Source organism: Myotis nattereri (genome assembly GCF_964212035.1).
Source record: "Myotis nattereri genome assembly, chromosome: 3".
Taxonomy (NCBI): Eukaryota; Metazoa; Chordata; class Mammalia; order Chiroptera; family Vespertilionidae; genus Myotis; species Myotis nattereri.
In genome coordinates, this window is record NC_138077.1 from 181,932,959 (window position 1) to 181,958,080 (window position 25,122).

Here is a 25,122-nt window from a genome sequence, read left to right on the forward strand (position 1 = left end):
TGTTGGTACGCCTGAAGCTGTCCCAGAGGCTCCTTACACTATCCTCGCATTTTTGGATTCTTTTTTCATTTTGCTTTTCCGGTTGGGTGTTTTTTGCTTCCTCGCATTTCAAATCATTGACTTGATTCTTGCGCTCCTCTGGTCTGCTGTCGGGAGTCTGTATAATATTCGTTATTTCAGTCCGTGTATGCTTAATTTCTAGTTGATTCCCCAATATAACATCGAGGGTCTCATTAGTTTTCTTGTAGATCTCATTAAGTTTATCGGCGGCTTCTAAACAGTTCTTGAGAGACCTTAAAAGTGTGGTTCTGAACTCTAGATCTTCCATTGACAATTTTGTCCTGTTTCTTTGTCTCCGCATTTTGTTATGCTTCCTTAGTGCACCCCCTAGTGGTCTTTGTTCGTGGTTTTATAGTTAAATCTTGATTGTTGTAGCTAATTCCAGGGAGGGTTTGACCTCCAGGACAAGTGGCTATGAGAATCAGCTGTGTCAGCAGTGAGAGAACTTCTGTCCTCTAGGGAGGTGCTAATCTGGCGTTTGCCTGAGGCTATCCGGCAAATGCCTCTGTGCAGGGCTTGGGCGGGGCACAGTATCAATAGGGTGGGCCGGAGAGAGCAGTGATGGCGGCTCTCAGTCCTGTCCCCAGGGGCTCTGCCTCTCTGAGTCCCAGCACCCGCTGCAAAGCTCGGAGAGAAAGCTGCACTCGCTCTGACTGAAGCCAGGCAGTCCCGCTTCTCCCGTTTGAGTCTGGGTCCCTAAAGACTCGCCTGTATCTGGAGCTCAGAGTCTGCGACTCCCTCCCGATTGAAAACGCCAACCGCGCCCTCCGCCGCCAGCCCGCTCCGTGCCCGCACTCCGCACCTCAGAATTTGACTTCAGCACTGCGCCTCCTCTGAGTGTCCGTATGCGTTTCTCTTTCCTCCTAGTTGTAGGACTTCCATTCAGCCAGCGTTCCAGTGGTTTTGGGTGATGTCCGTTCTGTCTTTTAGTTTCACTTTTGAAGTAGTTGTTCAAAGCAGCAAACTCCGGCGTTAACCTATGCCGCCATCTTGGTTCTCCTTCCAGCCCCTGTTCTTGTCTCAAAAACATTTCTTCCTCCAGATCTATAGCTATGAACCCAAGTAGAAAAACATACACTCAGAAATGCAGTACCAGACATTTTAGGTGTACTCTAAAACAAAGAACTGAATGTACCGGTATTTATTTTTTCCCCAGCTTTCTAAGGAAACTATAACTCATAAATGTTTTCTTACTCCCTCTCAGGAGAGTAAGTATAAATAAGCTTCTAGCAGGGTTTTTCACAGAGAAGACCTTCAGTAAGGATTGTTTAAATGAAGTGGGGGAAAGCCTTACAAACTTTGGTATACAGATTACTTCCTCTCTCATCCATCTGCCTTTATTATGCTAAGCACTAACCTCAACAGGGCGAACACGGTGCTGAAAATAGTGACATGGTTCTTACCCTTGTAGAACTTATAGTCTGTATCCAGAAGCTACTGCGGATGACATCTGACTTCACCAGTAATACAAGGATATTTTATTTGCCGCCATAAGGATATATAAGTAGTTTAATTTACATTTCACTCATGTATTTGTTCTTTCATATATAGCAGGGCATTTGCTGAGTAACCACTCTGCCAGCCTCCATACCAGACACTAATGATAAAGAAATAAAAGAAATTGTTACTGACCTTGAAGAGTTCACATTCTGGTTAAAACACACATCTAAAATAAACGCATTACAAATTGTACTCAGAAGAATAGGTAATTTCAGCCTGCAGTGATAAGGGGAGGCATTATAAAGGAAATGAAGCCTTGCATAGGGAGATGTGGATTAGGTGGAAACACAAAGGCATAGTTAAAAGTTTGGGTCATGCTCTGGCCAGTGTGGCTCAGTTGGTTGAGCAGTGTCCCAAGCACCGAAAGGTTGCCAGTTAGGTTTGGTGATTCCCTAGCAAAACTTACAGTATTCAATGTATAGTAATACTCATGGCTCTGATTTATTACAGCAAAAGGATACAACACAAAATTAGCACAGAGAAAAAGCACATGAGGTAAAGACCATGGGAAACCAGACACAAGCTCCCAAGAGTCCTCTCCCAGTGGAATCACACAGGATGAGCTTAATTCCCCCAGCAATGATTTGAGACAATACATGTGAAATAATTGCCAAGCAAGGAAGCTTATTAGGGACTCTGTACCCAAGATTTTTATTGGAAGCTGATCATGTAGGTACCCTTTGCCTGGCACATACCAACATTCCAGAATCCCAGAAGGAAAGCAGATGTTAAGCATAAACTATAAGTAATACTTTAAAAACAAAAAGGACATTAAATGTAAATGAAAATCAGTTTAGGCTTAGTGAGCCACTCTTATCAGTTCTGGGAATGGTGGGACCCCTCCCCCAAACCCAAGTTCACAAATGCCAGCCAAGGACCAACAAGCAAGCCTTTTAAAAGAATAGCTGTTAGGCATACATATAGTTTTATTTTTTAAGATATTCATATCTCGGGGAGAACCAAGATGGCGGCATAGGTTAACGCCAGAGTTGGCTGCTTTGAACAACTACTTCAAAAGTGAAACTAAAAGACGGATGGGACATCACCCAGAACCACAGGAACGCTGGCTGAGTGGAAGTCCTACAACTAGGAGGAAAGAGAAACGCATATGGACACTCAGAGGAGGCGCAGTGCTGAAGTCAAATTCTGAGGTGCGGAGTGCGCGGAGCGGGCTGGCGGCGGAGGGCGCGGTTGGCGTTTTCAATCGGGAGGGAGTCGCAGGCTCTGAGCTCCAGATACAGGCGAGTCTTTAGGGACCCAGACTCAAACGGGAGAAGCGGGACTGTCTGGCTTCTGTCAGAGCGAGTGCAGCTTTCTCTCCGAGCTTTGCAGCGGGTGCTGGGACTCAGAGAGGCAGAGCCCTTGGGGACAGGACTGAGCCGCCATAACTGCTCTCTCCAGCCCACCCTATTGATCCTGTGCGACCCGCCCTGCCCAAGCCCTGCACAGAGGCATTTGCCGGATAGCCTCAGGCAAACGCCAGATTAGCACCTCCCTAGAGGACAGAAGTTCTCTCACTGCTGACACAGCTGATTCTCATAACCACTTGTCCTGGAGGTCAAACCCTCCCTGGAATTAGCTACAACAATCAAGATTTAACTCTAAGACTGAGAACAAAGACCACTAGGGGGTGCACCAAGGAAGCATAACAAAATGCGGAGACAAAGAAACAGGACAAAATTGTCAATGGAAGATCTAGAGTTCAGAACCACACTTTTAAGGTCTCTCAAGAACTGTTTAGAAGCCGCCGATAAACTTAATGAGATCTACAAGAAAACTTATGAGACCCTCGATCTTATATTGGGGAACCACCTAGAAATTAAGCATACACGGACTGAAATAACGAATATTATACAGACTCCCGACAGCAGACCAGAGGAGTGCAAGAATCAAGTCAATGATTTGAAATGCGAGGAAGCAAAAAACACCCAACCGGAAAAGCAAAATGAAAAAAGAATCCAAAAATGCGAGGATAGTGTAAGGAACCTCTGGGACAGCTTCAAGCGTACCAACATCAGAATTATAGGGGTGCCAGAAGATGAGAGAGAGCAAGATATTAAAAACCTATTTGAAGAAATAATGACAGAAAACTTCCCTCACCTGGTGAAAGAAATGGACTTACAGGTCCAAGAAGCGCAGAGAACCCCAAACAAAAGGAATCCAAAGAGGACCACACCAAGACACATCATAATTAAAATGCCAAGAGCAAAAGATAAAGAGAGAATCTTAAAAACAGCAAGAGAAAGAAACTCAGTTACCTACAAGGGAATACCCATACGACTGTCAGCTGATTTCTCAACAGAAACTTTGCAGGCCAGAAGGGAGTGGCAAGAAATATTCAAAGTGATGAATACCAAGAACCTACAACCAAGATTACTTTATCCAGCAAAGCTATCATTCAGAATTGAAGGTCAGATAAAGAGCTTCACAGATAAGGAAAAGCTAAAGGAGTTCATCACCACCAAACCAGGATTATATGAATCCTTTAAGAAGAGGAAGAGGAAGAAAAAGGTAAAGATACAAATTATGAACAACAAATATGCATCTATCAACAAGTGAATCTAAGAATCAAGTGAATAAATAATCCGATGAACAGAATGAACTGGTGATTATAATAGAATCAGGGACATAGAAAGGGAATGGACTGACTATTCTTGTGGGGGAAAGGGGTGTGGGAGATGCGGGAAGAGACTGGACAAAAATCGTGCACCTATGGATGAGGACAGTGGGTGGGGAGTGAGGGCGGAGGGTGGGGCAGGAACTGGGAGGAGGGGAGTTATGGGGGGGGGGGAAAGAGGAACAAATGTAATAATCTGAACAATAAAGATTTAATTAAAAAAAAAGATATTCATATCTCGGGTTCACTTCTGGGATTTACTACTGGATATGTAAGTGGAACTCTGTTACCTGGGAAATTTCTAAGCATTTGATTTTGCCTCTCACCTTGGCTTGTAACAGAACTTAGTCCTGTAATGAAAGGTAGATGTAGCTTCAGAAAAATATTAATAAGCACCTGTTATTCCTGTATTCTCAAAGGAGACTTTCAAGAGATCCTGAGGGAAACACAATCCCTGGATATGGCCATCTCTTAGTTTCTAGAGTGCCAGCATCCTTTATGTAAATGTGCCCAAATCTGCTTTGGTCTGCTCAGATTTCCTGCAGTTGTCCTTGAGACTACAGCCACTTTTCCTCACAGAGGGAGAATACTTTCTTAGCCTGGCTACTTAAAATAAAGGGGAAGTTGTTGGTATTTATTTTTCCTTGCTTGTCTTAAGCAAATATAAATCAACACTGTAAGAATGATTTATTTAACACTACCTGCTCTTTTCGACATTGTAGCCTGAAACAAGAGCATACGTAGGCTGTGGAATCCAATGGACCTGGCTTTGAATTCTGGATCACCTCTTCCTAGAGTGATCTTAGAGAAATTACTTAATCTCTTGGTGAAATGAAAGTAACAATACCTATTTCAAAGGCTTGTGAACATTAAATGAAAGAATGAATGTGAAATGTTTAATACATACAGCATTTAACACAGTAAGAATTTAATAATGGTAACTGATATGATGGTAATGGTGATTATTTCTCTCTCCATCCCCACTTCCTCTTTCCTATCCTGTTTTGTTTTGTTGTTGTTGTTTTTGTTTCAAGAGGACAAAAATGTCAAATATTAACTGTTTAGAAACTACCAGCTTCAAGTAAGGATATCAAACAGTGTGCCTTACATGCCTGAAAATAAAAAGGTTCAGAGTGGTTTTCAACTAGAAATATTTAAAGTTTTAGCAACTTGGAAGACAGTAAAGCTTCACAGAAGAAACAGAGTTTAAACTATTTTTTTAAAGGAGTAGTGAAAAACTACTCAGCAATAAAAAGGGATGAACTCAACACATGAAACAACTTGGGATCTCAAGGGCATTATGCTGAGTAAGAAAAGGCAAGCTCAAAAGGTTACTCACTGTATGATTACATGTATATAACATTCTTAATTGGCATAATTATAAAGATGGTGTAGGTGTAAGGGGTGGATGTGACTACATTTTATGGTTATTCTGTGTCTTGATTGTGGTAGTGGTTACACAAGTCTGCACAAGATAAAATAGCAAAGAAATATTCACAGACATATACTCAACTGAATATACATAAAAACTGATGAAATGTGAATTAAGGCCTATAATCTAGTTAACAGTATCATACCAGTGTCATGTTCCTGGTTTGATATTATACTACTAGAGGCCCAGTGCAGGGATTCGTGCACCAGTGGGGTCCCTCAACCTGGCCTTCGGGGATCGGGCTCCCTCCTCTCTAGTTCTGGTTGTGTCACCCAAGAACTATAGCTGCCAAGTCACCACAGCTCAGCAGCTCCTGTGTTGAGCATCTTCCCCCTGGTGGTCAGTGCGTGTCATAGCTACCGGTCTGAGCATCTGCCCTCTGGTGGTCATTACGCATCATAGCCATCAGCCAGTCTGCCAGTTGGTTGATCACTTAGGCTTTTATATATAGAGGTAGTCATATTTAAAGGAATGGCCATTTGTCAAGCAGAAGTATAAATAAAACCATAGGAATATAAGCCAGTGTGTGTTTGGGGAATTGCAAACAGTTTGCTATGCTGGAATTTAGGATGTGAAGTCAGGCATGGAGGGAAATGAGATAGGAATTGAAAAAATAACTAAAGGACTTTCTGTGCATTAATACAACAATTTTCAACCTTTTTCATCTCATGGCACACATAAACTAATTACTAAAATTCTGCAGCACACACAAAAATACATTTTTGCTGATCTGACAAAAAATAGGTATTATTTTGATTCATTCACACTAACTACATGGCTATTGTTGTATTGGATGTTATCATTTTTTTATTTTTCAATCTAAAGGAAAAGAAATTCTTTTACAGCACACCAATTGAAAAAATCATTGCATTAAATCCAGCAAATATTATTTGATCACCTGTTGTGCTCAAGACATTGGGGATATAGTAGTAAATAGGCTAGACAAAGTTCTTGTCCTCACAAAACCAATTCTGGTAGAAATTTGAACTAGTTAAGGTAGGTATTAACCCTTGGAGTAAGAGAAATTTATGCTTAGAATTGCCAAATAGCTAATGCAAATTGACATAGCTAATAAGTTGCAGAGCAGTGACTCCACCTAGGTCTTTTGATTCCACATTTCTGCGTTTTCCCTACTGCCTCAAACTTATTGATTATTGTCATTAGGAAGGATTAGAGTAGGGAGAACCTAGGAAAGGGAGACCAAATAGGACAGCGGTTCTCAACCTGTGGGTCGAGACCCCTTTGGCAGTCGAACAAACGCTTTCACAGGGGTCACCTAAGACCATCCTGCATATCCCATATTTACATTATGATTCATAACAGTAGCAACATTACAATTATGAAGTAGCAATGAAAATAATTTCATGGTTGGGTCACAACATGAGGAACTGTATTTAAAGGGCCAGAAGGTTGAGAACCACTGAAATAGGACTATTGCAGTAGACAAGACAGTAGATTGTGAGCATCTAAACTAAGATGGCAATGATGGGAGTAAAAAGAAGGCAGCAGAATCAGGAGGAAGGAAGAATCCATGGGGTTTGGTGATTTTTAGCCATGTCAGGAACAAGGAGTTGTTAGGGGTGACTTAGAGGTCCCAACCTGAATGACTAGAGAGATCATAGTTCATGTGCAGAAATTAAGGAAGACAGATGAGGAGGTAGATTCGATTGGGGATTTGTTGAGACTGAGATGCCAGGAGGAAGTCTAGGTCAGTGATGGCGAACCTTTTGAGCTCGGCGTGTCAGCATTTTGAAAAACCCTAACTTAACTCTGGTGCCTTGTCACATATAGAATTTTTTTCATATTTGCAACCATAGTAAAACAAAGACATATTTTTGATATTTATTTTATATATTTAAATGCCATTTAACAAAGAAAAATCAACCAAAAAAAATGAGTTTGCGTGTCACCTCTGACACGTGTGTCATAGGTTCGCCATCACTGGTCTAGGTGGTGCTTTCTAACAGAGGATAAGGAGATTTAAACTGTGAGAGTGGCCAACACCTGGAAGTGACTGGGGCAGATTTGAAGGAGATAAGTAGTGGAGTGACAGTATAGGCTAGTGGTTGAATGAATGGGTTCTAGAGTCCAGACTGAATCTCAATTCTGCCATTTCCTAGCTCTTGCTACAGAGGTATTGAGAAAGATGGTATTATGTATGAAAACCCATTATTGTATGCTCCTGACCAGATCAAAGGAATACATAAAGGAGTTTTAAATTGTATTTGTGAAAGTACAACCATTTCATGAAAGCTGCGTGGAATTCAGAGTCTTAATAAAATTGTCTTCTGCCCCTTCCTACCTTATTTACAAAGAACTTGGTGTGTTGTGGTAGTGATTGATGACAATGAATACAGCCATTTATTTTTGTGCCTGTTATATGCATAATCAAATATATTAGTTCTCTGAAAGTAGATATTATCCCCACTTTACAGATGAGGACCCAGAAGCTTAGGAGAGCTTACATTTCTCAGATTTGCACAATAAATATCAATACCAGTATTTGATTCCCAAAACCTAGGTGCTTTCCTCATACCATGCTAAATATAAGATGTAACTGATTATGTATAAGTTTGTTGATGTGTTTAAGTCTTTATAAACTTACTAATTTTGCCTCAGAACTTAATTTTATAAGGGGTTTATAAAGTACTACCATTCAAAATGCTATATCAGAAATCAAATAAACTTTTGAAGGCTGCATGTACAATCCCATCTTACTCCATTCAGCCATAAATAAAAAATCATTAGTTCTGTGCTCAGTATGCCAGGTGCTTCTGCAGACAAGCTTTGCTCACTTAAACTTAAAATCTTTATAATAACCCCACTATAAATACAAACAACTATATATGTGCAGATTAACCTTTTCTCCACACCCCTTGTAATTTTCAAAGCCAGTGCTGGAGTTCCAGAGTGTATTAGCACATGCAACAGCATGCCGCAGCCCCAGCCCACTTCACCCACACCACACCTGCTCTTCCCCCACAACCAGGACCTCAAGGCCTTAGGTTTAATGTCTACTCCTGAATCCCAAAAGTGAAGATTCTTTTGACATTTCCAAATTTATTTCACTTTCCTTCCTCTAATTGGCTATATGTGACAGCCTTGTATGAACAGGCCTTCCTCATACATGGATATTAGACTGTGAGAACTAGAAAAGACCCCTGTTTTATAGATTTAAAAACCCAAGATGCAAAGAAGGAAAGTAACCTGATCAAGGAAAATCAAAAGATGCCAGAACTAGAAATGATTGGCCCAGATTTACAATAATCACAAAATGAAGGTAAGATATACCTTTTGTAAGCAAACAAAAAGAATTGTAACATCAAATCTGAAGTTATTTGGGACCATATCTAATTCATCTGAATACAGAGCCTGCCACATAGTAAGCAACTAATATTGGTTTATTGTTTATGAAAGTGTAAGTCAGTAAAATAGTTAGATGTAGGAAAGACTTGTGCATATTAGAATGAGACACAGAGGAAAAGAGGAACATAGAGCTATGGAGACCATATGACTGAGTTAGGTGTTTCCCTTCCTCATGCTCTCTATTGTAGCCCTTTCCTATTCTGAATTGCAGTGGGTTGATTTCCTGTCTGCATCCAGCCCTAGAATCTACACTCCTTGAGGGCAGAGATAGTGCCTGTTCTGATATCATAGTAAATATTAAGGAAATACTTGTTTAGTAGATAAATGAGAGAAAAACATATTCCTACCTATTCATGCATTCACTGTTTTTGTTTTGTATTTTTCATCTCACCAGGCAGAAACTCATGATATCCTCATGACTTGAGGATAGGCAAGAGAGGGACCACATTATATAGTAACATTCACCCTCACTTATTCCTGGTTTTTTCCCTTCCCCACCTATCCCCCCCCCCACTCCCCCAGCCCCATGTCATGAGAAGAAAACTTATAAAGTCCAGAGGTGGGGGCCATGGAGTCTGGAATCTGAGCCCTAGAAGTCTCCTGGCTGGCTAAAATTTTCAAGTGATTTTTAACAACCAGTTAGTTGTCAGTCTCTCATGTGGCTGTCTCCAGTGGACATTCTCAGAGGGACGTGTCGTGGTGGGAAGGGGACTAAGGTGAGAGCCAGGCACCCTGGGGAAGAATTTTTATTCTTCCATCCATTGGTTGTGTGATTTCATGCAGGGTACATACTTTCCTGGGTCTTATTTTCCTCTTCTGAAATATGAAGAGATTAAAGTGAGTGCTTTCTAAATCCTCCCTCAGCTCCGATACTATGTGATTCTATGATTAAATGACCTGAATAGAGAAAATCCTTGCCCTACTGACAACTCTCTTCTGAACACTGGAACAAAACCATTGGCTTCCTGGTCCTTCTGGCTTTATTTAATATTGTCTTCTCCTACTCCTTTTATATGAAAATGTCTCTGCCCCAGGCAGTTTATGGAGACTTAAGCTTTATTTACTGTAGCTGGAGGCTGCTATAAGCCGGGGCTTTGACAATATTTCACATTTATTTATCTGAGCCAGAGCTTAGGATCAGGTGGCAGCTAAGTCACTTAAGGTTATTCAAATGCATTGAAAATGTTGCTTAATAATTCAGGGCCAGTTTTCTCTGTTTAGAGTATTAAGATTTTTTAAAGCCTTCTAATTAGCCAATTCCAACAGCAGTTTAGGGAAAAATCTGTCCCTTCTGAGAAGGCTACTGATGCAGACTTATTGTCACTCCTTATGTCTGTGCAGCAGGACTGACTAAGGCAAGGGCCAGAGAGAGTTGAGAGCTGGGTGACCTGCTGGGTGAACTGATAATAGTGACAGGTTCTGCCTGTATTAGGGGTGAGGCTAGGGAAAGAGGCCTAAGGATACAGCTCCTCTTCACTCCCTTTCTTTGGCTTGGTGGTGGGTCTGGCAAGCAGTGGGGAGCCTCCACTCAGTCATTCAGTAGGTCGTCTTCCAGCAAACATCTGTTGAATTCACACTCTTTCCAGCAGTGGACTGGTCTCTGGGGATAGATAGCCAGTGAGACCTCATTATATGCCCTCAGAATTCAACCTGAGAGACAGACTCAGACAAGTTGCACAATAACCTGAGAGGCATAACAGACAGATAGCTCCATGTGAAACTGTAGCTGACCTTTGAGTTAGATCCTCCAGAAATGGGTTGCCTTGCCTAGTCAAAATACAGGAGTGCTGGTTAAGCAGAGGACAATGCCAGTGCCTACATTTCAGTTTAAACACTGACCTTGAATCTGCCAGCAGACCTTGGCAGCCACCTTGTCGGAGGATCCTAAGGTTAAACAAAGGCATTAGTGCAGCAAACATGAATTGACCACATTCAGGGCAGTGAAATAGGCACGTGAGGCAGAGGCCACAATGAATGTACATAGCACCTGTGTTCCAGGAGCCCATGGGCCAGTGAAAGGAAGAAGTTACCACTTAGGATTACTTCTCTTACACAGGGAACAGGAGAAAGAGTTTAATTTAGGCTCTGTCACTTCGGCTTGGTTTTGTGGATGAAGTAGTATCTGAGCTGAGCCTTGAGAATATATTAATTTTCAACAGAGGATGAAGGACAGTCTAGTAGGGGAAACAGCAAAAGCAAAGTTTGGGTGAGAAAAGCATCAGGCATATTTAGGGAATAGCAAATGGCTCTAATTGGCTGGAGCATAAGGTCTGTGAGGGGATAGTATTTAGAGAAAGAATGTAGGGGCCAAGCCATGACCACCCTTTCAAAAAGTTTAGGTATAACTAAACTTAGGCCCAGGTATAACTTATAGGACATGTATTTTTCAATATAAAATAGAATAAACACCTATCTTGCCACTTAACTCCTAAAATGTTGTTAATAAAGGCTTGCTCTCTATTTTTCAATGTTCAATAATGACCAAACATTCTCTGGTCTGATTTATTCAGCAAACATTAATTGAGAGTACATAATGCACCGGGTTCTTTGCTAGAAGCTGGAAATATAGAAGCAGGAAACAGTTTTTGTCTTTAAGTTGCTCAAAAGTGACTTGTCCAAGATCACACGGTAGTCCAAAGAAGAATGGAAAGTTTAGGGCCAGGTTTGCAGTCTCCCAGAGCTTGTGTGTTCCCTTCTCTCTTCCTCTACTCTGAGCCCTGAGGACCAAACTGATAGAAAATGAACACACAGAAAAGTCTGGCCAGATAAAATACGTATCTCCAGCCACCTCAAGTACCACTTCCTTAACAACTTCTCTCCTAAATACTTTTCTTTCTCATCATGGTACTTTTCCTTAAATCCAGGGGAAAGTTTGGGAGTTTCTGGTATGAGTTTGGTATTGTATAGGTGCCTGCTGGACAAGCCTTCAAAGAAAACACCTGCTCTGTACATGATTCTTGCCTTCCACTTTCATAAGCTTTTGGGCAGATGAAATGTAATATGAAAATAGCTCAGAGAGAGCCTTGGTAACACTTAAGATATTGAACATGCTGCATCTGGTAACTAGAAAATTTAATGATCTCCTGCTGTTTTGGTAATTGGATAAGTAAATACATCAGAATAAATCACACCGTCAAGTCTTTTGTGTGCCGTTAGGGACTCAGCTCTTTTAACTCCTGTTCAAAGCTCCAGCTCCTGAGTGGTGTTTGTGTGCAGAGCTGTGCATGCACCAGCTCGGTGGCCCTGCGTGGATATTAAAATGCATTCAGAATGCCCGCTTCCTCCATAGCCGCTCTGCCTGACGAGCACCACGAACATGCCGCTCCAGATCTCCCTGAAGCCTGGGAGTTTACATTTCATAAGACATTCAAGCCCTTCATTATCTATCTCCAAACTGTCTTTTCAGCCTTGTCGTCCATTACGGGTGTGCTGTGAGCCTTGCCAGAAACACCACCCATTCACAAATTGGGAAAACGAGGCCAAAGCAAAAGGGCCCTATCCTGTTGCCCTAAGGAACCATTCAAGAATTTTAAGTAGGAGAGAGACAGGATCAGATATTTTGTTCAACTCTCATGGCAGTCTGGAAGAGAGACCCAGAGAGAAATGGTCTACTAGACCATTAGACCCTATTAGTTGTTGGGTAATGTCCTTCGCAGCTTACAGATGAGAAATTTGGGTCTTCTGGAGGTTAAATGACCTGCTCAAGAACATACATGCAAAACTGGGACTCAGAATCCATCAGTTCTCTTTTTTTTTCTTTTTTCCAGTTTATTTCTCACTGCCTCCTACTCAGGATGTAACCCTTGCCTAGTGATGAAGCTCTGGGCAGACAATAACCAGGCTTCTCAGATTTTTAAGCTGAGGTAGCAGTTCAAACCTAACCAGCTAACAGGTTTCTCTCTAAATATAGTGGCTACTGTTGTGGACCAATCTTTTATCAGAGGCATCCTAGGAACCTTTTATACAGAACCTGGCAGCCTTCCGTGATATCCGCCTCTGAAGTGAGGTGTGTTCCCTAGATCAGTGCTTCCCAGCCTTTTTCAAATCACTGCACACATTGAAAATGTTTGTGTGCCTCACTGGGGTACCCGTACTAGGTTGCTCAGGGTGGGAACCACCCCAGCCCTGAGGTTCTGGCTGCCCTGAGGGGTGGAGAGCCAGCATGTTGCCACCCTGTGGAATCCTCATTCACAAAGTTGCCTACACCCTATTTATTGGGCATTCAGGGACAGTGAGCTCTAAAGCAGGACTTTGTTTTAGTTATTTGAAATAGTTTCTTCCAGAGCCCAGGAGGGACTTATCTTGGGAACTAGCTTCCCAGGATGAGGAGACATGCCTGTCTTCATTCTTTTTATGTTCACGCTACAGCAGGCATGTCAAACTCAAAGGTTAACATGGGCCAGATAAGCAAGGTTTAAGTTTATGTGGGCTGCAAAAAAACAAAAGCTTCAATTTTCATAGAAACGTAGATTTATTTCGATAGAGACATGATGAATACAAAGGGCTGAAATAAATGAGTAATCGTTAACATAAAATAATAGAACATTCTTGAACGTTAACTTACCAGACACTGAATCACTGCACAGATTAATAAGCGTAACACAAATAAACCTATTTTTCTTGTTCTCCGAAAGCAAAATATTTCCTGTTGTGCACACCAAACAAGTCAGTACAAGGCTAATGACGTGGCACTCGGCTACTAAAATATTTGCTGCTACCTGGTAGTATTAGTGGAGAGAAATGGTGCGCCTGCGCATAAGGGAAATGAATGCAACACAATTATAGTAATCAGTCATTAGGGAGCATTGTAGTTATTAATAATTATGTATAACAGGATATTGTAAAATTAAGTTACAAAACTTTTATTAAAATATTTCTTACATACCGTTATATTGGCTGGGCTGCAAAAATATTCATTGTGGGCCGGCCGCGAGTTTGACATGCTTGTTCTACAGACTTGGATCTCTTCCTGTTTCTAGACTAAAGAGGCTTTTCCCTTCCCACCCTCACCCTACCCTCTTGTTAGAAGTCCCTCTATTCCCTTTGGACCTTCCCCATTAACATTGCTGTTTAATAGTAGAGTGACCATAGTCCCCATCAGGGATACCAGTGCAAGAAGAGGGTCACGTTTTTTATTTGGTGTTTAGGCTCTTCCTAATAATGTGCCAAATGTGAGGCCATTTGGCATTAGTAACACTTTAGAATTGGTATCTTCATTAAACAGTCCATCTGAAGTCACAGCTGAGAATGAAGACTCCAGATTTGGCCCCAGATCTGCCATGAATGCTCAGTAACCTTGGGTAAATTTTTTCCACTGACAGCTTTTCTGTCCCCTTCTATTGCAGAGATGACCTCTAAAGACCCCTCCAGCTCTGACACTCACTACTTGAGTGAAATATGCCCAAATGCCTACAGTAGTCATATATTCTATTATGGGGAGATTTGTGCTTCAGTTACATGAAGGAGATCATCCTTTCAATCAGGAAACTTAGAATAAATAGGCCAGTGTATGACTGCAATACTAAAATTATCTAGTGTGTTGATTAAGAACACTTTGGAGCCCTGGTTGGGTAGCTCCATTGGTTAGAGCGTCATCCTGACATGCCAAGTTTGCAGGTTCGATCCCCAGTCAGGGCGTATATAAGAAACAACCAATAAATGCATAAATATGTGGAACAACAAATTGATCTCTCTCTCTCTCTCTCTCTCTCTCTCTCTCTCTCTCTCTCTCTCTCTCTCCCCCCCCCCATTCCTTCCCTCCCTCCTTCCTTCCCTTTCTTCCTCCCTCTCTTCCTCTCTCTCACACCCTGCATTCCTCTCTCTCTCTTTCTCAAATCAATAAATAAAAAAGAACACTTCGGAGCCAGACCTAATTTTAAATCCTTGCTTTGTCACTTCCTGCCTGTGCAACCTGAGACAGGTTATATAAACTCCCTGAGCTTCTATTCCTCATAAGGTTGTGTAGTGCTTATACAGCTCTTAGAACAGTTAGCACCTAGTAAGCTCCAATGAATGTTAATTGTAAAGCAAAAAAACGGGACAGCCTCCTAGATACAATTTTCATCCCTTGGTTGCCTTAGTCTTCTCTTCCTTGTTCTTCCTTTAACTTTTCATTCATTTCTGCCTTCTTCCCACCTGAAAACAAAGTCATGGGGGGAAATGTCCTATAGGTACCCTGTGCTTTGCAGTCCCAGAAGCCCACTCAACCTCACTCTCCGGAACCCCAGTTATTCTACCAGTTTAGCAATGGAGCATCGTCACTGTTTCTAGGAAGCCCTCACTCACCCCAGTGCCACTTTCCTCCTGTGATCGGATGAGACATTGATCCAGAAACTACACAGGAAGCTGGGATGGGAATAGCCATAGAGTAGTCTCAATAGTGGACCCTTCCAAACTGGAAGTTCCTTTGGGGGTTGCATTACTACCTTCAGCAAATGTAGAGGAGAATTTGCTAGGAGCTACAGCTGGCATTGTGGGTGATGACCATGATGATGATGATGGGGATTAGTAATCCCTTGTGTTTACAAAGGACTTTACAGTTACAAAAGCCTTTCACACCCTGATCAGCACATGACTAGCAGTTCAACTCTGAAATTCTCCCTCTGATACTTTGTGGTTGTAACTTCCCTCTTCAGGGATTCCCACTTCATCAAAAGGTGTTTACAGAAAATGGGCAATTAGCAATTAGGACCAAGGTGACAGTAGCAAAAGATAACCTATGGGGAACAACAAAGTCCATATCACAACAGAGCCATGAGCCACAACACAGCAACAGAGTGCCTGCTTTCCTTATGCCCAAGGGAAAGCCAGCCAGTCATTAACTGCCCCCTGTTTAGAGGTAGAGTTAGAGGTGAAGGGAAATGCTAGAATGCAGGCTGGAAGCTCACAAACCTGGGTGCAAATCCCGGCCTCATCTTTCCTAGCTATGTAATCTTGGGCAGGTCCCTTAATCATTTTTGATCTCAGAGAATTCCCATCTATAAAATGGGAATAATAGGAGCAATTACCTCATAGAAGTGTTGTGACCATTTAATTAGACACTATTTATAGAACAGGAAGTATAGTGCTTGGCACTTATAAAATGTCAAATGGTAACTTTTTTGGTAGTATGACATTAACAGTTATTTTTTAAACTTATGATATTTAATATGCATGTTTTTCTAATGGAGTACTAACAGAATAGTTTACTATAGCGTACCAAAAAGATTAGTTCCCTCAAGTTCAGGTTAAGTGCTAATTTTGAACAAAACCAAAAGCAGGTAAGCTTTACTTCCCTGTAGTCTGGGAATTTACCCATGTAGCCTCTGTGCTGCCTCATAAAGTAGACAGAGCTCAGGACTTGAAGTGAAAAGACATGAGTTCAAATGGGAGATCCACCAGTTTCCACTTGACCATATGTAAGTAATGTTTTGATTTGGGCTTTGTTGTTCTCATTGTAAAAATGATGATAAATCAGCCCAATCTCCTCGGATAGCTCTGAAATTTAGGTGCTATATGGGAAAGTGCTTTGAAGGCTGTAAAATAATAGTCATTATTATGTACACATTCTTCAGAAAGATTATTAGCACATTTCATTTTGTGTTCAAGTAGCTTGGGTTTAAAGAAGCATCTCTTTAAGAATAAGCTTTGTTGTAGCTTTATGTTACATGGGAAATGTATTTTTGAATTTATTTTTGTCCTTACTGGGGGACTCTCTCATCTTCTAATCAGGACCAAACAGACTTTGAGAAAAATAGAGCTGTAGCCCTTGTATCAGATTACATCAAATTATAATTGTTCAGTACTTGCTTAATACTATGTGGGACTTGGGGTTTTTTGTTTTGTTTTGTTTTGTGTGTTTTTTTAAATATATTTTATTGATTTTTTTTACAGAGAGGAAGGGAGAGAGATAGAGAGTTAGAAACATCGATGAGAGAGAAACATCGATCAGCTGCCTCCTGCACATCACCTACTGGGGATGTGCCTGCAACCCAGGTACATGCCCTTGACCAGAATCAAACCTGGGACCTTTCAGTCCACAGGCCGATGCTCTATCCACTGAGCCCAACCGGTTTCGGCGGGACTTGAGGTTTTAAGGGTCATTAAATAATGTCTTTTAACTTAACTAGTTCAGGACTAATTGAAGCTAAACATAGGACTCAGGTAGGGATAAAAACAATGTCTCTGTTACTGAAACGGTTGATCATAGATTGTGGCTTGGGATCTGAGCCAAGGGGCTTGCTAATATATTCTTTGCCCCTAAATTAGAGACTTGCCCACCCAGTCCTTGGCACAGCTGACACTGCAGGCCTTGTATACTTTAGGAGGGCAGCTTGGCTCCAGAAAGGGTTTGGACAAATGTGTAATGACATATATCTATCATTATAGTATCACTAGAGGCCCGGTGCATGAAAATTCATGCGCTAGAGGGGGGTTCCCTCAGCCTGGCCTGCCCCCTCACACAGTCTGGGAGCCCTCAGGGGCAGGAGGCAACCCAGCCATCAGGGGAAGGTGACGCCCTATCACATCTCTGCTGCTGCCACTGCCGGCAGCGCAAGCCTCAGCCGGCCCTGGTTACCTGAGCCTCAGGCGGTCCTGGGTGGCTGGGCAGCCGACATCTGAGGCTTGCCTGTGCCTTGGGCCGGCTCTGGGGGGCTGGGGGGCTGAGGGAACTGGGAGACTCTGGAGGTAGGCGCCCTGGCAGGGCTGAGCGGACTGGGCGCCACCATCTTGTGGCTGTGGGCACCACCATCTTTGAGGGCATGGCAGTCAATTAGCATATTCCCTCCTTATTGGCTGTGGGCACTGCCATCTTTGCGACTGCATTAGGGTCAATTAGCATATTCCCTCTTTATTAGATAGGATAGAGAGTGTTTTCACTGCCCTAAAAATCCTCTGTGCTCTGCCTATTCATCTCCCCCCCCCTCAAAAAAATCCCTCACAACTAGTGATGTTTTCTTTGCTATTTCCCTAGTTTTACCTATTCCAGAATGTCAAATAGTTGGAATCATATAGTATGTAACCCTTTTAGATTGGTTTTCTTCACTTAGTAATATGCATTTAAGATTTCTCCATGTCTTTTCATGGCTTGATAGCTTATTTCTTATTAGCTCATCTTGGTTGCTTTCATTTTGGCAGTTATGAATGAAAGTGTTATAAACATCTGTGTACAGGTTTTTTTGCGAACATACATTTTCAGCTCTTTTGGGTAAATAACAAGGAGTATGGTTACTGGATTGTCTAATAAAAATATGGTTCTTTTTTTAAAAACCACCAAACTCTCTTCCAAAGTAGCCATGTCATTTTGCATTCCCAGCAGCAATGAATGAAAGTCTATGTTGCTCCATATCCTTGCCAGCATTTGTCTGTGTTCTGTTTTTCGGCCATTCTTATAGGTGTGTAGTGGTATCTCAGTTTTAATTTGCGTTTCCCAGTGGTAGATGATGTGGTGCATCTTTCCATATGCTTATTTTCCATTTGTGTATCTTCTTTGATGAAGTGTCTTTCCAGTCTTTGGCCCACTTTGTAATTGAGTTGTTTTCTTATTGTGTTTTAAGAGCTCTTTATATATTTTGGATAATAGTTCTTTATCAGATGTGCCTTTTGCAAATATTTTACCATAATCCATTGACAATGTCTCCTTCTCTTGATGGTGTCTTCTCAGAGCAGAAATTTTTAATTTTAATGAAGTTTAGTTTATCAGTTATTTTATGAATGTGTCTTTGGTATGTCAAAAGTCACTTCGATTTTTTTTTCTATGTTATCTTCTAGGAATTTTATAATTTTGTGTTTTACATTTTGAGGTAATTTTTGTAACCAGTGTAAGATCTGCATATAGATACACTTATTTGCATGTGGATATTCAGTCGTTTCAGCATCATTTGATGAATCTAGCATTTTTTCTAAATGTGAAAATATTAGATCCAGACTTTCCTTTATTCAACTTCAAGCTAAAAGCATTTCCTAACCCTGGCAGGTGTGATTCAGTTAATTGGAGCATCCTCCCATGCATCAGAAGGTCTCAGGTTCAATTCCTGGTCAAGGCACGTACAGAAAACAACCCAATTGATGGTCTGTCTCACATATCTATCTATCTATCTATCTATCTATCTATCTCTCCCTCCTTCCCTCCCTCCCTTCCTCCCTCCCCCCATCCATTCTCCCTTATCTAAAATCAATTTTAAAACATTAAAAAATAAATAAAAGCATTTCCTTAGCAAAATTAAATAAAAAGGATTAATAATAACACCTACCCTACATGATTGTGAATTAATGGTTATGTAGGTATCTTGCAGACTATACGGTATTATGCATATATTGCTGCTACTATTATTTTTAGTATTACTCAGCTCCTGGCCTCAAGTAGCTTCCAGTCTACTAGTTGTGTGATGTTTATGCTCAGGTATTTAAAAAAGAGAGAGAGAAGCAAAATGATGTGGCCAGAAAGAATCCTGAAATAGAAGTCAGACACTCTGGGGCAGACTACTGTATCTGCACCTTATCAGCTGTGCCACCTGGGCCAAGTCACTTGACCTCTCTGAGCCTCAGGTTTGCCAACCTGTGAAATGAAGGGTTGAACTGTTTGACATTATTAATTTAGTGAGAAAATATATCAATTTTTTTCCTAAGTGTAATGAATAAAATGTCAAAATGGTTGAATTTTCTCTTCTAACATAGACAAAGTCAGGCCATACCTCTTGTTTGAAAATTCCCCTCATCCCCCAAGAAGTCCCAATTGTGGGTTTCTGTGTTGATTTAGAGTCAATATAGTTAGTAAAGTCCCAAGGAAATGGCAGAACACATGCTCAGATTGGGTTTTTGTATTCGTATTTTATAAACATTTCAGGATTTTTTCTTACCTTTAACCTTTTGTCATTCTTAAAGTGATCTTATATCCTGGAAACTTAGTTAGAAACAGCCTCGGGGTCATCTCATCCAACCTCTTTCTGTGTGGCTCCTGTTCTTAGCAACACCTTTGGCAGAATAGTCTGGTAGTTAAACATGGATTTCAAAGCTAGGTTGCCTTGGTTCACATCTGGCTCTGCTCTTAATAACTTTGAGACCTTGAGCGAGTTACTTAGTCTGTTCCTTGGCTCAGTTTCTTCATCTGTAAAATGAGAATAATAATAGTACTGATCTCAGATAACCTACCCCAGAGGGTTATTATGAAAAACAAATTATTTTTAAAATGTAAAGTGCTTGGAATATGCAGGGAACAAAGTAAATGCTCAGTAAATGTTAGCCATTATTATTATCACCATCACCATCATCATCATCATCATCATCATCATCATGTTCTTCAAATAAGCCTCTATTTGAATGCTTCTAGGGACACTAGAGAGTATGCTCACTCTACCCTCCCAACCCCTCTGTCACCCCAAGGCAGCCTGTTGGCGATGTTGACCAGTTGCTTTTGGTTATTGTGCTTGTTGGAGTCAGATAGACTTGAGTTTGAAACTTTATTCTATTTGCAGCCTTGGTCGAGATAAGCCATGGTATCTTCTGTAAAATGGCAATAACCTACTTCACTGGGTGTTCTGAGGACTGCTTACGGTACTATATACAAAGTAGTTAGCATGGTTCCAGCTACATGGTAGGCATTCAATAACTGATAGTTGCTGCAATGATGATGATGAAGAAGAAGAGCAAGAAGAAAATAAAGGACAGAAGGAAGAAAAAAAGGTAAAAGAAAGAGAAGCAGAAGTAGCCACACCAGCAGCTACAGCTCTGCTAAGCTCTTTCTGACCAGCTGAGTTCTGTTTCTTTGCTGTTTTACCTCACTGATCCCAGCTCTGCCCACTGGAGCTGCACAGAACTTTCTGATAAGTAGTTCTACTTATCAGTCCTCAGATATTCAAAGGGCTGACAGGGCCCCTGCCTGCCCTGGGGCACACAGGCAGCACTTCCCAGTGCCCCTCCAGGGAGGCATCTCCCGCTCTGCAGCTGTTTCTCGGAGAACGAACGGAACATGGTGTTTAGACTCTGTCCTGCTAGGCTCTGTCCCTCCTGGCGTGCTCCACCTCTTGAATGGGCCCAGAGCACGGCAGCGTGGTTTCACAGCATGGCCACTGTGCTGGAATGCAGCATGGGGACCTACACCCCCTAGGTCTACACCAGTCAAATGAGAGTGAAAACAGACTATCCTGTTCACTTTGAAACTCCTGTCTGAAATGACCTGCAGAAAAAAAAAATTGCTTATGATCTGGGGCACTAGATCGCGCAGCCCCAGCACAACCATGTTTGCTGTGAAGCAGTCCATTGTGGCCCAGCCCCACCGCAGCTATAAAAGGCGGTCTCCAGATACTGAGGCATTGCCCTATCAAGGAAAAGGGAGCACTTCTGGGCACTGGGTAGAAATAAGAATGGTGGCCAAGTGCAGACTGAGCTCCAGGAAGTTTTGGAGGAAAAGCTCCAACACTGAGGTCAGACAGACCAGGTCCTTTACCCAAGGCAGCGCTCCAGCTAGTGATGGCTGCCACCCTCTGAGCACTTCCTGGCTCGGGCACTGTGCCAACGGCCTCACCAGCATTATTCCAGTTAGCTGTCACAACAGCCTCTAAAGGAGAAACCGATTATTCCCATCATACAGGTGAGAAAACTGAGACTCTCTGGTTGTGTAACTTCTTCAAAGTCATATAGGTAGTAAGTGACAGCTGGGATTTGAATCTAAGTCTGCCTCACTCTTTTTAACCATTGTGCAATATACGCGTACCCTTACTGGCCTTAAATAAGTGCCAACCCTTCTGAGCCTTAATTTTGTCATTTTCACCTACCCTGCATAGTTGGTCTAGGGACTAAATGGGATGACATATTTATAGTGTCTGGTATGTAGTAGATGTTCAAGAAATTCTGGTTTCCCCTCCTTATGTCCCAGCTTTCCCACTTAAAGTGACAGGGAAAATCACTTAACGTTTTCTGGACACAGTTTTCTCATGTAAAAACTGGGTGTGTTTTCTGAACCTCTGACCTTGCATGTTGACAAGCCAGGCAGGGTTCGACTTGGGCCTGAGGCTCCAGACTCCCAGCCTCTTTTGCTTTGCAGCGGATCTTTCTGGCAGCATGCACAGCTCTGGCACGGTTATGATTATGGTTTCTTCCAGCAAACATTATATTTACAAACCACAAATAACAAAGTAGAAGGTGCCGGAAGAGCTCTGGCATGTTAATTAAGAACAATAGCGGAAGCAGCTGGGCAGAAAATGCCAGTGAGTCGGAAGCAGCAGCAGCAGCACAGCTCTGCTTGTTGACAGAAGCCAGCACGGTGTTGTACATTAATTGGGGAAGTGGGTAAACATTTGTCAGCAGCTTGCCCCCAGTGCATTGGAAGACGGACAGCAGGCTGGGCCCTCCCCACCACCTTGCCTGCCCATGTGCCCAGAGCCCCAGAGATACCAATAGAGCAGCTTTGCTCTAGGTTCCTTATAAGCAGAGAGGATTCTAGAGGCAATGTGTCTCCTTAATGACCCTCCTGGGCATACCAGGTTTCTGCTGGATACAGTTGAAGATAGTGTTCCTCCTTCAGCTCACCAGCCTGCCTATGACACTCGGCCTCCAGGACCCCCACCCCCCAACCCCCAGTGGGCTAGGAGAAGACAGGGGAGCCATCTTATTGGATGTGGCTTGAACTGAGCAGAGAGCATGATTGCCTGCCTGGGGTGCTGCAGTCTCTGCCCACAGGCCCAGAGCTCCTGTGTCTGACAGCACGCTGCCCAGCCTCTCATCACGCACAAGATGGACGCGGTAAAGCTGCCCAGCTACCTGTATCCATCTTCACAGTTGCTCACACACACTGCAGCCATCACTGAGACCGGCTCTGGGCCAGACACTCGGCTAATTATATATTTTTTCTCATTTAATCCTCACATCAGTCCTGCATGATTGATACTAACTCCAAAGCCACAAAGCTAATAGCTAAAACCGCTGTGATTTAAACCAGAATCTTTCTGGTTCCAAAACCCATTGTCCTTTCCACTAAACCAGTACTTCTCAGCATTTTAAAATTTATGATCTCTTTCGTTAAACAGGAAATTTTTGTTTTTCTCTCCCATTCAGAAAACATCCATGTCCCATCCCTGCCCCCAGCCTAGGAGGTTAGGAGCCTAACTTAGGATCCCTGTATGATTAGCATATCCCAGCTGAGCCAAGAGGATTTTGTCCAGCTCTATTCTCTATGGTTCACATTATAAAATAATGTCTTTTTATGTTGTGTAACATAGTCACATTATGACATTGACTTATTTTTTCACACACACACCCCCAACAGGGAGATGGTGTTATGCCTTCCTAGGGAGCCTCTCCTCGAAGGGGAGGTACTCCTCTGTGGGCGTGGTGGGGTGGGTGTCTGCAGTTTATCACAGGAGGTTTAGCAGCCAGATGAGCCGCAGAGGCTTAGCTCCTTCCCAGCGTGCAGAAAAGGCCTCCCTGCTGTCAGGAGTTAACCAGGGAGAGGGCCCAGAAATGCCATCAGTCGTTTCACCAGCAGCCTTCCCTCAGGGCCTCCTGTTCTGTTGGCCACGCTGAGCTGTGGCAAGGACCCTCCACCTGCCCAGGAAGAGGTCCAGTCTCCTGAACCTCTGCCTTGAGGGCAGGTGCTAGTTCGTCCACTGAACTGTGAGACTTGACCTCTCGAAGCCCTAGTCTCCTCGATTATAAACTGGGAATAACTCCTACCTCACAGGGCTGTTTTGAGGATCAAGTAAGAGAACAGTTATACAAACGCTCGTGTCAGGACGTAGCAGGCTCACAGTCAGTGTGCATTCAGGACCTGAGTGCCATGTGGAGAAAACTGTGCTTGTCCACTGTTTTGAATATATGCTTTTTTTCTTTTTAGATAACCCAGCTGGACCCAAATAAATCGTTGTTGGAGGTAAAGTTGTTCCCTCAAGAAACCCTTTTTCTTGAAGCAAAAGAGTAAACACGCCCAGCGGTGGAACCAGCCATTCCTTGACTTGCCTGAGGCCTGCGTCAAGAGAAGGGCTCTTTGCCAACCCACCTACACGCTCGTCTCATTGAATTCAGTGTCACACTCTGCCTCTTGCAAGATTGTTGGAAAAAAGTAATAATAAACATAGCTACTTAACACGTCCCATCCACGAGTATATGTTCCCAACTCAGAGTTACAGCTCTGCTGCCCCCCCCTCCCCCCCTTCACTTGGCCCGGTCCCCGTGTGCGTGACCACAGAACAGGACTGATGCCTCTCCAGGGCCCTCTGCCCCCAGTGTCCAGACAGCTCTGTCTGTCCAGGGACACCAGGGCGCTGTGTGTCGGATATGTCTCCTTGAGCCGGATATGTCTCGAGGCTCACACACCTGCCTTGTTATTGTCATAACTGGATTTCTACTTTGTTGCCTAATTTTAAGAGGCAAGGGGAGGAAGTCAAATGGAACTTCTTGGCCTGGAGATAGAACAGTATTGTAGGGGAAAACGCATATCGTTTCTGATGGTACTTTCTGACCTCCTTTACTAAGATGTAAGGTTGTGTTTGAGGACTGCATTTGAGGAATACATAAGGTATTTATTTACTGCTGCTGCCGTGGGCCCCTGGTTCCATTTGGAGGTGTTTGCTGTTCCACTGCAGCACGGGAAGCTGTCCGAGCGCAGCGTGGGTGTTGAGGTATGTGAAGAGGACCGGTTCCAGGACTTGGGTCCTGGCCCAGCCGCAGGAAGCTGCTGTTAGGTTTGCATTTGGAGCCTGACGGATCCCAGCTCCCAGGCTGCCCCTTTAGTGTACGGTGAACGCAGTTCCCTCCTGATTTTCTCTCCCTCTTTCCTTCTCTAGTTTGGACTTGTCACTTGGTGTGTTAAGCCCCTTGTCTGTCACCAAAATCTGATCAGCCGCCCCTTGGACTCAGCCCAGATGTAATAAGGAATTTGTTCCACTTTTTATTATTTGAATGTTTCAATATTAGATATTGGGCTCCCATCTCAAATGAAAAGGATCTCATCTGGTGGCTGAGAATTCTGATGTCATATATTTAAGGAGCAGACTTGGGGGCTCAGCTCAGAAGATATGTGTTGCCTGAACCCACGTGTGGTAATTTTGGGATGATTTAGTATATGTGGACTTTGGTTAATCTATGGATTTGGGGTTTAGAGTCCAGTTCACTGTTTATACCTTCACCAACAGTGATTTCTTTTCCATCTTGGAATGTTTCTATCCATTTATGT

The 25,122-nt window shown here is 42.7% G+C and overlaps 1 protein-coding gene across 1 annotated transcript in view; it reads left to right on the forward strand.

Moving 5' to 3' along the window:
- FAF1 (Fas associated factor 1) overlaps nt 1-24,033 on the forward strand; it is a 387,465-nt gene extending 363,432 nt beyond the window's left edge. Inside the window, exon 19 of the mRNA XM_081087160.1 lies at nt 23,785-24,033. Within this exon, the coding sequence (XP_080943286.1) occupies nt 23,785-23,868 (84 nt within the window). The 3' untranslated portion in view covers nt 23,869-24,033. The remainder of the gene's footprint in view (nt 1-23,784) is intronic.
- Nucleotides 24,034-25,122: the final 1,089 nt, after the last annotated feature.